The following is a 16,362-nucleotide window of genomic DNA, read 5'->3' on the forward strand; positions in this document are numbered from 1 at the left end:
AGTTAGCTTAACACAGTACACGCAGCAAGGGCTTTTAAATAATATAATAGATAAAAAGAAAACAGATAGAATAGAAAAAGAATAGAGCAAGTTAGTGTTAGAGGTCTTTTTTATAATTGTATAATAAATGAAAAGAAAACAGATAGAATACAAAAAGATTAGAAAGGTAGTTTATTTTTTTTTTTTTTTTTTTTTTTTTTTTAAATAGAATTAGAATAGTGAGTGCTAGAGTTAGAGGGTCAAATAAAGATGGAAGAGATGTGTTTTTAGCCTATTCTTGAGGATGGCTAAGGACTCAGCTGCTCGGATTGAGTTGGGTAGGTCATTCCACCAGGAGGGAACATTTAATTTAACAGTCTGTAAAAGAGACTTTGTGCTTCTTTGGGATGGCAAAATCAAGCTACGTTCACTTGCAGAACACAAGCTTCTAGAGGGCACATAAGTCTGAATTAATGAATTTAGGTAAAGCCAGTGGTGGTTTTGTATGCAAACATCAATGCCTTGAATTTTATGAGAGCAGCTATTGGTAGCCAGTGCAAATTGATAAATAGAGGTGTGACGTGTATTCTTTTCGGCTCATTAAATATTAATCTTGCTGCCGCGTTCTGGATTAATTGTAAAGGTTTGATAGAACTGGCTGAAGACCTGCCAAGCAAGAGCTTTGCAATAGTCTAGCCTGGACAGAACAAGAACTTGAACAAGGAGCTGTGCAGCATGTTCCGAAAGAAAGGGCCTGATCTTCTTAATGTTGAATAAAGCAAATCTGCAGGAACGGACAGTTTTAGCAATGTGCTCTGAGAAAGTTAGCTAATCATCAATCATAACTCCAAGGTTTCTGGCTGTTTTTGAAGGAGTTATGGTTGATGTGCCTAACTTGATGGTGAAATTGTGATGAAACGATGGGTTTGCTGGAACCACAAGCAGTTCTGTCTTGGCAAGGTTGATTTGAAGGTGATGGGTCCTTCATCCAGCAAGAAATGTCTGTTAGACAAGCTGAGATGCGAGCAGCTACCGATGGATCATCAGGATGGAATGAGAGGTAGAGTTGAGTGTCATCAGCATAGCAATGGTATGAAAAGCCCATGTTTCTGAATGACAGAACCTAATGATGCCATGTAGACAGAGAAGAGAAGTGGTCCAAGAACTGAGCCCTGAGGTACCCCAGTAGTTAGATGTTGCGACTTGGACACACATATATTAGGGCTGGTAATTTAACGCATTAATTAGATTGAGTAATTATGGAGAAAAATAACGCTTTAAAATGATTAACGCATTTGACCACTTGCGCCGCCCCAGACCTATGTGGATCATCTGCCATTTCATTCAGTCGATTGATGACTAATATGAAAGTGAAAGTGAAAAAAAAGGTAAAGTGACAGTGATGTGACATACAGCCAAGTATACTCAGAATTCGTGCTCTGCATTTAACCCATCCAAAGTGCACACACACAGCAGTGAACACACACACACACACACACACTGTGAACACACACCCGGAGCAGTGGGTATCATTTGCACTAAGTGCAATATCACATGAGTGCAAATGTAATGCTCATCTTTTACAACAGTTCATTTACAAGGTTAATATTGTGTTATTTTAGACACAGTGTTGTTTGTTTTGCTCAATTTTGCCAACCAAAATATAAAGACAAAGCAGAACTGTTCATCCCCGAGCAACCCACAGTGGCATTTCATTTCTTAATCCACGTTTTGAACGATTTTGGTGAACCGTTTGGCGTGTTGAACCACTGGCCATAGTCGCGTTGGATTTGAAGTGGCGCAGCACAGACCGAACGGTGTATGACATCAAAGTACCGCAAGAGCGATTCGCGGTTCTTTGATACACTAGGGCTCTAGTGATCTTGCATCCTTTTGTTCTCGCTATACGTCATCATTAACCGTCGAAGTTCAATTCCAGTTTTCAAGAACGCAAGTACAGAGGACGCATGGAAGTGCCCGGATGTGTTCTTGATATCGAGGATGCATCGAGTGCAGACTTGAGAGAATCGAGCCATTAGAAATCCCAGAAGACGTTGCAGGCGGCCGGTGTACGAAAGCCTGCAAGCTTTATGCCGCGTTCCAGGCAACCAGTAACCCGTGTTTTTCCAACCTTCTACCCGTGAAAGTGCACTGGAACGGCAGTCAAACCCATGACTTCCCACCCGTGAACTCGTACTAGATCGATGTACTCTGAGTTCCCAGCTCTGGCGTCACATAGCCCGCGAAACAACAATGGGAGCCCCTACGGATAATATTGCCTATGGATGCGGTGTTTATGCAAGTGGTACACGGCGAGAAATAGACTTTAGAACAATATAACGTTGCAGTAAATTTAATAATCTAGCTACAATTACTTGTGCTCAGGCTGTTTGGCGTGACTTGCCTGGAACGCTACAAAGTCGTGAGTCGTGGTTTGAAGTCATGAGTTTCGGGCTCAAAAACCTGCCTGGAACGCAGCATTACACTCACTCTTGCAAATGCTTGACGGCTCTTGAAAGTAAACATTTATCTTTTTGTTTTACTTAAATTTAATAAATTTGTAAGACCCGGAAAAAGTCTGCAGTATTTTTATTGGCATATTAAAATTAATCTTAACATAGTCATAGTTAAACATATAATGCTATAAAATAAAACGATATACAATTATACGGTATGTAAATGTTATCTATAATAGTTTGAAATGTTTTAATAAGTTATGAAATTTGTTTGTAATGTTATGTTATATTTATGGTTCATTTGCCGCTGCTTATGCTGTGATTATGCGGTAAGTTAAGCAAGAACGCAGCACATCTCAATACTCATAAGGGTGTGTTCTCTCGTCCTTCCGAGTTCGTTCTTCCAAGGAAGCTTGGCAAGACCGGTCTCCACAAGAACACAAGTCCCTTCTTTGCATTCTTGGAAATGAGAAACAGCCTAGATGTCGCCTTGGCTACGGCAGATCATTGGAACGCATGCGTCAATAGAGCCGCCATCTTGGAACAGGGGAACCTCTCCTCTTTAATGCATCAGCGTCAATGTAGGCAAAGGACTAATGCAAATAAAATCACCATAAATCGTCATGAATGCGTTTCAGATTGTTTTATTTAATGCCATGTCAGCAATGAAAGCTATTTTCACTGCAAAAATTCAATTACAAAAAACACAAATATCATATAAATACAATAAAAACAAAACAAATATAAACAGCAAGTCATATTATACTTTTTTTTTTTAAATTAACATATGATAAAAAAATCCAAAACCTTTTCATGTTTTATTTTTTTTTTTTTGTCCTTAAGTGAAGTAACTTCATAAAAGAGCATTCTGCTTGTGTTAAGTCCAGGACAATCTAATAAAATATGTTTGACAGATATGGAAATCTTACAAAACATACATAAAGTTGGGTGAGTCTTCACCTTTAAGCAAAAAAGCATGGGTCAATTTTTAATTTCCTTATTAAGAGCTTCGGTATCTACAAACAAAACAAATCCATAAGTCCATAGTATTTAGTGTACTTCAAGGCACATAGCCAAGTGAGAGCAGAGTAAAGGGCCTGTCTGAAAAGGTTTGTTCCCGGTTTTTTGTTGTTGTAAACAGTTTCTGTTTTTTCCCGTCACATCGTAGCTCATCAGATACAATCGGGGTAAACAGCCAGAACCAGTATGTTTGGATAAACTTGTTCAGGTGGATGTTTTAACTTCAGACTCATCTCCGTTAGCCAAGAATGCTGACTGAAGTTAGCGTAGCATGCTAGCTGGAAATAGACGGAGACTGAACTCGGCCACACAGCGCCAGTCGGAGAAACTATTGAATAGAGACCAAAACAACTGTCCACATTTCCAACATCTTACGATCATATTAGATTGATATAAATACATTCTGTTCATTGTCGGTTTTCCTAACTGTCAAAAACTAACGGGTAACTAGCATGGATTAGCTGCGTCGTTAACCAAGGACTGAAACAAACCAACGTAACCAGAAATATAATTTCGTAACATTCAATATAGTAAAACACATTCTCACTTGTGAAATGTAATCCCTTGGTGTCTGGTTTTTAGATTTCTTTTGTTTGAACATCCATACGCAGCACAAAAGTCCGGCATCGTCCATGAAATCGCTACTTCCTATGACAAGACCCCTGTTCCAAGATGGCGGTGGTTTTGACGCATGCTTAGAACCCCAAGGTGACAACTAGTGTATGTATCTATGTTTGATGTCACACACCAACCGGTCTGAGGGTGATGATCCGCTTCAAGTCGAACAAGCCTAATGATTCAATGAACTGGCAATTTTAAAAAATATGCGCTGCTTCTGTTTTGTTGAATATTTAGTTGTGTATTTTGGTAGTAATAATAATAAAATTAAGAAAATAAATTATTAAAGTTATAGTTCACCCAATAAAAAATGACAATGCTGTCATGATTTACTCACATGATCCAAAAGAGTATATATAATAGTTTTTATCAAACAAAATATTTCTTGCTGAACCTACTTTTTGTAATCTCAGTTTGATGCTTTGCGCAACAATGACTTTTCAGAGTAATTTCTCCAAATTTGATGTGCGATTAATTAGATTAATTAATCACCACTTTATGTAATTTTTTAGATTATTTATTTGTGTCTTTTATTGGCACTTATGTATATGTATATATATATATATATATATATATATATATATATATATATATATATATATATATATATATATGTGTGTGTGTGTGTGTGTGTATATGTATTATATATATATATATATATATTTGTTTTTGTGTGTGTTTTTATATTTTTGTGTGTTTTTGTGTATTTTTTTTTTTGTTTTTTTAGAGTTTTTCCACATTAACACATGTTTCTATTCCTTTCTAGAGTTCTTTATAAATGGTAATGTTGTTCCTCTTGGAGGTTCAGTGGATTTGCCCTGTCGGGTTGATGAAAGCTTGTTAGAGAACAGTCTGAAGGTGGAGTGGAGAAGAGCAGACTCTCAGACTCTGGTTCATCTGTATCAGGATGGAAAGATTCGAGCAGAAGAACAGCGCCATGATTATCACAAAAGAGCACATTTCTTAAAGAAGAAGATTAAAGATGGAAACTTCTCCCTCCGTTTGAAAAAACTGAGAGCTGGAGATGAAGGAGTTTACAGATGTATCGTATACAAGGACCAGGATTGTGTGTTTTCAGCCGATGCAGAGCTGATACTGGGTAATAAATAGATCGATGATGGATGGATGGATAATCATCTGCTGCTGTTGTTGCCCTGATCAGTACATGATTTTAATTAAGCAGTATAGTAACAATATAAAAAGAGTATTTCCAGATTCTTAATAACATTAGTTTGATGTATTTAAGTGATAAATATCATTGTCGGGGCTGGCCATATATGATTAATTATATAGATTAAATTATTAATTTTGAAGGAGCACCAGCTACATCTGAACATGTATTTATATGTTGTATCAGCTGTGTGGTGCTGGGTTTGTAAATGTGAGTGTCTATAAAAAGTAGTTTCCCACTAAATTAAAGAGTGGAAGTCTTTAAATGAAAACAAAATATATATATAAATGCTATTAGCAGTTACTCAAAATTTTTGCAAGGAATTGTTGTGCTTTTGACCTCTGAGTACATGCTTTTCTAAATTATGTCTCTGATATTTACAGTTAGTACTAGCCATGATGTATTTCAGTAGATCATTATGATCAATTATTAATTATACTGACATTGTTTATCATTTGACAGATTCTAAATCTAATTAATCTTGACTAATTCACCACCTTAGTGCACAACATAATACAAGACAGAGATGCACTTTCACTTTACTTGAACTATTTTCCCAACTTTTCACCCCGTTCCGCTGAGTCCACTGCTTATGATGTATAGCGTATCACCGCACTGAAGATGTTCCACTCTAGAAATGGGTTCTTCTAGCCTCACATAAATACAACTTTGACTAAACCACAAAAGGCCTGCTCCACAATAGCTTAATCTGACCAAGAACTGCCCTCTAATGAAGAGCCATCCGACTAACATGTAAAGTGACCAGTCACAGTTCATTTTATTCATACATGCCATTCTAAGATGTATTATACCAAAAATATAGACAAGTGTGGAAAATCCATCTTTAAATTTGGATTTGGCGTTTTTCATGAATGATTGGCCAGAGAACACACAGGAAAAATAGAAAATGTTTAGAAACTCAAGTAAAAAAAAAACTCTTACTTCTGGAAGTTGTGCAAAGTTAGTCAATCAGATTCGGGAGACTTGAGAAAATGTAATCTAATTGTGTGTGTGTGATATACATCAGGATGAGACCTCAGTTCTCTCTCTGCTGTACATTCATGGCTGAAGAATAAGTAATAAACATAACGGGGGTCTTTGAACCTTCTCTGCTCAGTCCTTAATAAATCTTAGGGCTTTTTAATGCAATTTCTTAGGGAGTTTTTAATGGAAATAAACACAATATTTACTTCACTTTCTTGCCTTAAGATTTCACATACACACACACACACACACACACACACTCACACTAACACAGACACACACACACACACACACACACACACACACATATATATATATATATATATATATATATATATATATATATATATATATATTTTTTTTTTTTTTTTTTTTTTTTTCATTTTCAGGATTCATTGTAAAACATTCCCATCACACACCTGCTCCTCTGGGATCTTCAGTGATTTTGCCCATATGTTGGTATGCTGATGATCTTTCATCAGTGGAGGATCTGGAGGTGGAATGGAGAAGAACAGACTCTGAGACTTTAGTTCATCTGTATCAGGACGGTGAGAGTCGAGCAGAAGCCCAGCAGCAGGATTATCAGGATAGAGCTCATTTCTTCACTGATCAGATTCAACATGGAAACTTCTCCCTCCGGCTGGACGATCTGAGAGCTGAAGATGAGGGACAGTATAAATGTACAGTTTACAGTAGCTTTTTTTGGAATGGCATGTTTTCAACCAATATACATTTGGTACTGAAACTACTAGGTAAGTCAACAGATAAGAAAACAACCTACTCTTCTATCCTTTATCTATTTGGATAAAAAGTGTCTGCTAAATGCATAAATGTAAATCCTTAATCAGTAGTTTAGTTATTTATAATATTACATTTTTGTTTCCAACACAGTTTTGATTTTGATTTATTAAGTTATAGATGTAAGTGTCAGAAAGAACAGAGATGTGTGTTTAAATAAAACTGAATGACTGATAATGATAGTTTAAACAATTATTAAATATTTCAATAAAATGTAATTCACTATTTAACTGAACAGGAGTTATTGTGTTTTCTCTCCAGACACAGTCTTTCGTCTTCAGATGTTTCTCGTCTTCTGTCCAAATGTTCTGATGTTTCTAGCGTTTGTCCTCTGGGGTGTTTCTGAAGGTCAGTGTTTCACTGCTGATTAATCATCAATGCATTATAATAAATCATTCTAATAGTTGTTTATTAATACAGTAATTATTAATGTCTGGTTGTGTTTCAGGATCTCTGTTTGAGTCGGTCTCTTGTTGTGCTCTTTATTTTCTGAGGCCTCTCTTGTTGCTCTGGACAGCTCCGTATATTAATAACTTCACAGGTGATTCATTATTACCAGCTTATGAGAGAAAATATACTTCATGAATTATAATACCCAGATTGTTTTCACATGAACTAAACAATCTGTCAAGACCTGAATTAATTTCACATTAAAAAGGATTCAGTGTTTCACTGTGTCAGTGTTGTAAATGATATTGTGATGTAATTACTTCATCTTTTCTGTTTTACAGGCAACATTAAAACATGGGTTCAATATTACAGTTATGTGACAGAATATATTGTTTTCTCAGCTGTTTTTTATTCAGGTAAAGAAATCCAAATGTAAATCACTTTCATTATCAAACACATTAAAATGCACATTAACACTTGAACAATAATTCTCAGTATCCTGCAGGAACTCTTAAAAATAACATGACATTAATAATTGGAAGAGTCTGTTATTGTTTTATTGTTGTCAGTATCATATTCTACACATTTCATCACTCTTATAATCTACACCGGTTAATGATGAAAAAAACAAATCACATAAATAAACAGACATGATGTTATAGTGACTGAGACTGAAGCTACTTCTACATCACATCTCAGCATGTTTTGGGGTCATGTGAGGGTCAGGGGTCATAAAATCAGCACAAAAGTCACAGGGTCAGACAGGAAGAGTTCAATGAATGAGTCATAAATACTGTTGCATCTGTTCAGTGAGAAGAGGTTTTATAATTCTTGTGATCTGTATTTATTATTTGTTGTTCTTCTATTTTAGTAATTGTTGGTTTGTATCTCTTCTTTCTCCCAGTTCTGTTTAAATCTGCCGTGGACAAGAGTCTGAATTACGCTGGATTTGAGGGAGTCATGATTATAATTCTCTTTGTGATTGTGATTCTGTTCACCCTCTTCTATATTATTTTCTGTAAGTATTTCCTTCCATCAAGAGTCAGTGAGATGAATGTGCTGTAAATCATGATTTATCAGATTAATGCTGTTTGTTAAAGACACAACATATTAAAACCTGATATCAGACCTGATTTATCAGTTAACTGAAGCATTTCCATTAGATAAGAGTTATTATAGCAAATATAATACTCAGAGTGTTTTACACAGACATGATAAAGAGAAAAAAAAAACTGACGAAATAATTGAAGAAAAAACAAAAAGTCAAATAAAGTGTAGATTTTAAAATGTATTAAATGTATAAAACAGATTGTCACTGTCCATTAAAGGATGGAAACTGAAATGAGAAGTGAATCAGCAGATGAAGTCTAGTTTATTTCAATCTCAGGCCACTGAGTGATTAAAAAACAAATAAGAAAGACAGATTCTTCTACTACACGCAGAATACTACATTATTCATGATGGCATACAGTATTAAAAATATATCTTAGGTCAGGGTTCCTCAGATCTTGTCCTGGAGGTCCATCTAATCCTGATCAAACTCACCTGCCTGTGATTCTCTAATGATCCTGAAGACTCTGATTAACATGCTCATGTGTGTTTGATCAGAGTTACAGGAGTAAACTCTGCAGGACAGTGGATCTCAGGGCAGATTTGAGCATCTCTGATGTAGAGACATAGTGTGTGTGTTACCACTCATCCTCACACACATACACACACATACACACACACTCACACACTCACACACACACACACACACACACTCACACACACACACACTCACACACACACTCTCATTGAAAGGCGTCTGATCGTCTCATTACCTGGAAATATCAGCGATTTTTCAATTTGTGATTTACAGGTCATTAAAAATCAGGGAAATAAATAACATAACATTGAAATATGGAATAGTTCTAGCATTGGCTGCTCAGTTATGTTCAGCTCTAAAATATTTTAAGATATGCTTTAAAATATTTTATTTTATTTTTTTTAAATTTAGTACTGCCCTGAATAAGCATATTTCACATAACAATGTTTATATATATATAATCCATAAGACATGTTATACACACAGCACACACTAGGTTTTAAGTTGTGATAATTAATCGCAACAATCATTTATTACAGTGTTTAATTACAGAGGTCTATTATGGAGATATTGTCACTATTATTGTTCAGTTGAATATACAGTAAACAGTGACTGAATAATTTCTTCAGAAACACAGAAAGTTTCTCCACACAGTGTAATGATCTGCTGAAACTCTCAGTGCTGTCACACATGTATTACTGTGAACATGTTTCTGATCATCAGTCACTGAGCTGCTGTAGAAGACACCAAACACATTCATCATGTGCTTCATTGTCTCATGTAAACGTCACACAAACACTCAGTGACGTGTGTCAGATACAGCACACGCTTCAGCTACGAGAGGATGAGTCCGAGGAAGATACAGAAATATACGTCATGTAAACAAACACAACTGCTAGATGTTCACAGAAGTTAAATGATGAGTCAAACACTAAAGACAGGAGAGATGAATCATGTTCATGTACAGTCTGATCAGATCACATGACCAACAATCACACATGATTTATTACATTTACACAAACACATAATTCATACTCAACTGAGCTTCTGCACATTCACTTACTGTAAAAAGATTTTCATCTTAATGTTTAAATGATGCTTCTAATGTGTGTAATATTGAGTGAACACGAGGCGGTGAATAAACAGTGAGTTTTTCTTGTGTGTTGAAGATTTTGAGAGTATATGATATTTTATATGTTTGTATAGTTTTCAAGGAGGGAGATTGTGGATTAGTGAAGTTATATTACTTCTGTACTTATTTTTTAATAATGACATTAAATCAGATTCAGATCAAATGTTTGAATTGATTTATTAATTGTTGTTGTTTTCTTCTACAGTGTTGACTGACTTCACTGGTAAATTAAGTGAACGGATCAGTACTATATTCAATGTTCTGGCTGGAATAAGTTTTGATGTTCTGCCTTCACTTCAGTTCATCCTCCTCTTCTACTCCTTTGGATCTGCTAAAGGAGGTGAGTTTACATTTATGAACTATTCACATTCATTCATGAGTAATAGTGCAAGAAAACATTATTCAACATTATTAAAATTCAGTCAAAAAAATCTGTGGAAACTTTACAGTTATTTACTGCTTCATTCATAAACACTAATTAAAATACTGATCTGATTAATTAATTACAGTTTATATCCAGTAGAGAGAGTGGAAGAAGAAAAAGAGAAGGGTTTTTTCATAACACACCTTTTAAATATTAAAGTATCTTTGAAAAGCATAGCATTTATTTCAAACTGTCACGAATGAGTCCAAAGATGAAGGAAACGGTTTAATTCTAGAATAAAGTTGATTTTAAAGGCACAATGTAAGATTTTTGGATCAAAATATCCTAAAAACATTAGATCAGTGTTATAAATATTGATGACATGTACTTACATTATCCCAGATGTTTCCAAGAATGTTTAAATCCAGAGAGATAATTAATTTTAATCAGTGTAACGGAGCGTATCAATGCATCGTCTGCCAGTGACATCACACCCTCGATTTCTGTTTTATTTTGTACAAACCAATGAAAAAGACACTTTCATATATTATATGTTATATTAGACAGGTGAGCAACTGTGTGGATACATTTATGGACAGAAAAATCATATTCAGAAAACAAACTGTTATATAGACCAATGTCAGTGTTTGCAAACAGTGATGAGGTTTTTTTGTGGGCGGAGCCTATCTGGTGGCAGAAAATGACAGTTTTAACGTAGCAGTCTATTCAAGCCATGGAATAAAATAATAATAAAATATATTTTAGTTTATATTTCAAAATTCTGACTTTTTTCTTGTAATTCCGTGATTATATTTCACAATTCTGGTAAGAAAAATCAACTCGTCATTCTTTCTATTTAGTTTATAATCCCACACTTCTGCCTTTTTTCCCTCAGAATTGACAAACTCACAATTGTTGACTTGAATAAAGTTACAAGGTCCGAACTAGGAGATATAAACTTGCATTTGCAAGAAAAAAGTCAGAATTGTGAGATAAAATAGGTAAATGTTATGTAAAATGTTATAGGTTTAAATAGTATTTCATGCATGTATTTCAACTGTAGGGTTAATACAATATGTCCCCATATGAATATTATATAGACCTATCGTTTGAGTCAAATTTATGCTTTAAAATAGGGTAATCATAGCAGGTTTCATCCATAGTCTGTCTGTTTAAAAGTCTGCTTTTAGCTTCAAATGGCGTCTTTGTCGACAGTATTATATAAAAATGATTTGCATTCCGATTCTGACATCCAGAGGCACAACAATACATTTTTTCTCTTATTCTATGGATTTTATCCGTTTCCCTTCATTTGTTCCCAGTGTTTTTCTGCCACCACTGTGCGCGCGCAGCTGCAAGTGACGTAACTGTGACGTCTACTTCAAATTGGTCTATAGCTCAACATTGTTAGCCTTATTGTTTGAATCTGGATTTCTTGAGTACCATGTTTTTACTCTGCCTCAGAGACAACACTATTTAAAAAAAAATAAATGTCTTGATACTATCTTCACTAAAGTAAAACTACTCAATTTATGCATTTTGCATATGAGTTTTTGGTATTTTTGACCCTATTTACCTCTAAAATTGCAAAATTACTTCATTGACTCATGTAAAATATGCTTATTGTTATGTTTTATATATATATATATAAGTCGTTGGGGAAGTCATGGCCTAGTGGTTAGAGAGGTTGACTCCTAACCCTAAGGTTGTGGGTTCGAGTCTCGGGCCGGTAATACCACGACTGAGGTGTCCTTGAGCAAGACACCGAACCCCCAACTGCTCCCCGGGCGCCGCAGTATAAATGATACCCACTGCTCCGGGTGTGTGTTCACGGTGTGTGTGTGTGTGTGTGTGTGTGTGTGTGTGTGTGTGTGTGTGTGTTCACTGCTGTGTGTGTGCACTTTGGATGGGTTAAATGCAGAGCACCAATTCTGAGTATGGGTCAGCATACTTGGCTGTATGTCACGTCGTCACTATATATATATATATATATTTTTTTTACTTCAGTAAAATTTTTAATTCCAATAAGTTGAAACAGTCATAACCTCAAAATGTGTTATATTTTGGCACATCTGGTGACATATGTTGGTATACAAATAGCAATTTCATGAAATATTAATATGAGCCACTAGATGGCAGTAGTGCTCACTGGCTGCACAGACTGAAGTCCAAACCAATGTTGTAACAAACGTAAGACAAATAATAATAATAATAATAATAATAATAAATGCTCTGAATTAGTCTCACCCATTAATTTTCTATGGGTGCCCACTTTTCTCCACAAAAGACCAATTAAGGGTTTTTTTTTTTTTAAACACTTAACTTTGTTGAATTAAGTCCATCTCTTTTGGTAGCAAGCTCAGGAAAAGTAACCAAGTCTTGTTCCGCTCAGATTATTAATATGATTTTCAGCACACTCAGATGAATGTAAGATGATAAAAGAGCGCTGCTTTCCCTCACAAACACATGATCTCTCACAGCTCTCGCTCTGCTCCGCTGTGTACTACAGAGTCCATGACGGATTCTAACAGATCTCTGTGACACACAGCTGTTATAGCAGAAAAATCTCTCCGCTCGTTCACTGCTGGGTTAAGTGACCTGTGGAGGGGATCTTCAGACCCAGCTGACTGTAGTGTGATGAGTGTGTGTCATGCTCAGATCCTGATGTGAATATGTGTTGTGTTCTCTGGGATCTGGATCTGTTCTGGAAGGTTTATGATTTTAGTTTTCTTGATGGGGAAGTCGAATGGATTTTGATTATCTGATTATTGCCAGTTCTAGTGTTTCCAGTTGATTGTTTATTTGATTTTGTTTACAGTTTGAGTCTGTTTCTACTTTATTAAATAGCGTCTGGAAATGGGTTTCCCATATTTCTCCAGTATGAATAGCCAATTCTTCATGTTCAGTTTTCTTTTTCAGGTTTTTTTCAGTTGCTTCAGAATCTGTTTGCATTGAGTGACTTCTTGATTATTGTCAGCTGTTTTTGGTTATATTGTGTTTTTTGGTTCTGAGTGTGTTTGTAATGTTTTAGTGTTTGACAGTAAAGAAGGCGGATCTCTGTTTTATTTGGATCTCTGTGTTTCTGCTTTGACAAACTTTTGAGCTGTTTGCAAATCGCTAGACCATTTCTTGATCAGACCAGTTTTTATTGTTCCACTGAGAAACATGTGTCACTGGATCAACTTAAACTAATTTCATCAACTTGTTGAATGTTATAGAAATTATGTCAAATTGTTGAATGTAATTTGGTTTGATTTTTTTAATTTTTATAGTTTAATTTTGATAAAATTTATTTTTAAAGTAAATTTATATTTTAAATTATTTTTCATCAAATTATCAGTATGAATTTATTTGGATTGATTTAATTAATTAATTTATTTATTTTGTTTACATATTTTTAAATCAAATATCCAGATAAATACAAATCTAAATTGTACATATTAAGCAGTTTCTTCACCTTCAGAATGTGATTTTACTGTGTTAAATGTCACTGAATTAGTGAATTTACACTCTTGAGAGTCAAACATTTTAAAATGTTTATTACATCACATTGAAATCTGAAATCACATTGACATAATTTCCTCTTTTGGAATATGAGGAAGAATTTACAACAGTTAATAGTGAAAACTGCTTTAAAACGTAAAAGCATAACATTCCAGAACAGAACGTTCATCCAAGAAATCTGACATCCATGTGCCACTGAAAAACACCACATTCCAGATGAACTTGCATTAAACTTTAGAAAAGAAAAGAAAAGTAAAAGATAAGCTTAATAAGAAAAGCTTTCCTTCCTCCGGTGACAGTCCATGTAACCAACAGTTAGAGGATCCTGAAAGGTCATGAAGGTCAGGTGTGTCCGGTGTAGACACGGTCAAAATCTTATGGGTTTGGAACGACACGAGGGAGAGTAAACCACAGATTTTTCTGTGTCTTAAGTCTCTGTGTCCATCTGTAGAAACAAAAGAAGAAGAAGAAAGTTTTTTTTTTTTTTTTTTCAGCCAAGAAGGGCTGCTTTCTCCTGAACTTGTAGAGCTCATCACCTTCTCCAAAGTGTGTGTTTCCTGCTGTGAGAGATTTTGAGAAAAATAACTGGAATTAGTTATAGTACGCAAACAAATGTCTAAGATCAATACCTTAAATAACAAAAGCACAATTTCCATTAAATCATCTCATGCACTTCATCATAATTATATTAAAGAACCTTGCCTCAAACATGCATGTGTTGTTTTGGAGTTGGCTGGTAATGGCTGGTATGAGTCTGTAATATTATGGTACAGATGGAAAAAATCTCTGAGACATGATTAATAAAGTACAGCAGATATAAACTGGCCTTAAGAAAAAAGCAGCACTTACAACAGTGGTCCCGTGATTAATAACATCTTTCCTGAAATAGACAATGACACACATCACCATCTGGATTAAAGGAAAATAAAAGCATAAGCAAACAGTAATAAAAATGAACATTTGGAGCAAGCAGCAGGAGTCAGGATCAGTAAATACAACAGAACAAAGACACAAACGAGCTTAACACTCATGAGAAATACTACTGAATAATCTAACCAAGTGTTTAAAAAAGAAGTCTCTTTACATTATGAATTAAACAGATGTATTTTTCTTTCGCTGTTTGATTAATGACAGGGATGGCAGGAAAGCTGCTTTAACTCTAAAACTGAATGCATGGATCCAATATATTGATTCACACCTAATTTTCTCCCCAAAGTTTACATTCTCTTAAGTCATGAGTCACTGTGTTATGTTAATGCTCGTTAAGACGGTCATATTCGACATATTCTGTGTATATTTGATTATTCAGACAACAGAAGAAAGACAATGCTGACGCGCGGGTCTCGTGCGCGTGCTTCGGGTGCACGAGCACAGAAAACCGTTGTGTGATTAACGATTTCAGTTCTGTTTCGCGGCTAATTACGCTTTTAAAATATCAAGCTCTTCATTTTTCATTGATTCATGCTTCTTTGATCACTCTAACGTGTCAATAACTTTATGACAGTTAACGTAGTCAAAATCATCGTATACATATGTGTCAACTGTAGTAACAGTGAATTCAAGCTTATTTGTATAATTACTCACCGATATTGTGTCAGCCTCAGTCTGGATGCGAGGAAAACAAGATGGCTGTCCCAAACCCAACCTCGATGACGTCAGAGGTCACGTGATTTTCACAGAACGCAAAATTATTGATTTGATGTGTAGCAAATAGTTTAAATTAAACCAACAAAACTTAGATTTACTTCCAATTCAGTAAATCATTTACTGTAGCTCAATGACAAGACAGAAAAGTAAATTAAGTCAAAAAATGTGCTTTAGAGTAGCGACAAGGATGTGTGATTATGTTCAGTTTCTGGCTTCAGTTTTGACAGTTTAGCTGTTTTCTCATATATGTTATTTCTGTCTTTCTCAGCTAGACTGACGTCTTCTTTAGTGTGAGTGAACGTGTTCTGCAGAAGCTCATCTGTGTGGTGTTACACAGTGTGTGTTAGTTCCTGTTCTTCAGGCTGTGATCGGACAGTGAGGTTATTTCTCTGACAGTGAATGCTCTGAGAGATGAAGGATCTGTAATCATATAATCCACCGTTAATGACTTCTACAGAGCTGCAGGAGATCTTTCACACTCTTACTGACAACGTGGTCATGTTTGTGTCTGTGGAGGGAGAAAGATTGTTATTTATCGAGAAGAATCTTACTGTTATTACAGTCGTGGTCAGAATTATTGGCACCCTTGGTAAATATGATCAAAGAAGGCTGTGAAAATAGATTTGCATTGTTAATCATTTTGATCTTTTATTTAAAAAATTCACATAAATCTATCCTTTCATTGGATAATAAGAATTTAAAATGGGGGGG

General features: G+C 35.2%; 1 protein-coding gene across 2 annotated transcripts in view; it reads left to right on the plus strand.

The window, feature by feature from the left end:
• The window catches only part of LOC109069727 (polymeric immunoglobulin receptor-like), a 102,000-nt gene that overhangs the window by 71,509 nt on the left and 14,129 nt on the right, over positions 1-16,362 (plus strand). The window contains exons 6-12 of one of the 2 annotated variants that reach the window (XM_042733532.1): positions 4,840-5,172; positions 6,618-6,980; positions 7,288-7,374; positions 7,475-7,567; positions 7,758-7,832; positions 8,321-8,434; positions 10,342-10,476. In XM_042733532.1, the coding sequence (XP_042589466.1) occupies positions 4,840-5,172; positions 6,618-6,980; positions 7,288-7,374; positions 7,475-7,567; positions 7,758-7,832; positions 8,321-8,434; positions 10,342-10,476 (1,200 nt within the window). The remainder of the gene's footprint in view (positions 1-4,839; positions 5,173-6,617; positions 6,981-7,287; positions 7,375-7,474; positions 7,568-7,757; positions 7,833-8,320; positions 8,435-10,341; positions 10,477-16,362) is intronic. The other variant, XM_042733539.1, reaches the window with a different exon arrangement.

Source organism: Cyprinus carpio, chromosome A3 (genome assembly GCF_018340385.1).
Source record: "Cyprinus carpio isolate SPL01 chromosome A3, ASM1834038v1, whole genome shotgun sequence".
In the NCBI taxonomy this organism is placed as follows: domain Eukaryota; kingdom Metazoa; phylum Chordata; class Actinopteri; order Cypriniformes; family Cyprinidae; genus Cyprinus; species Cyprinus carpio.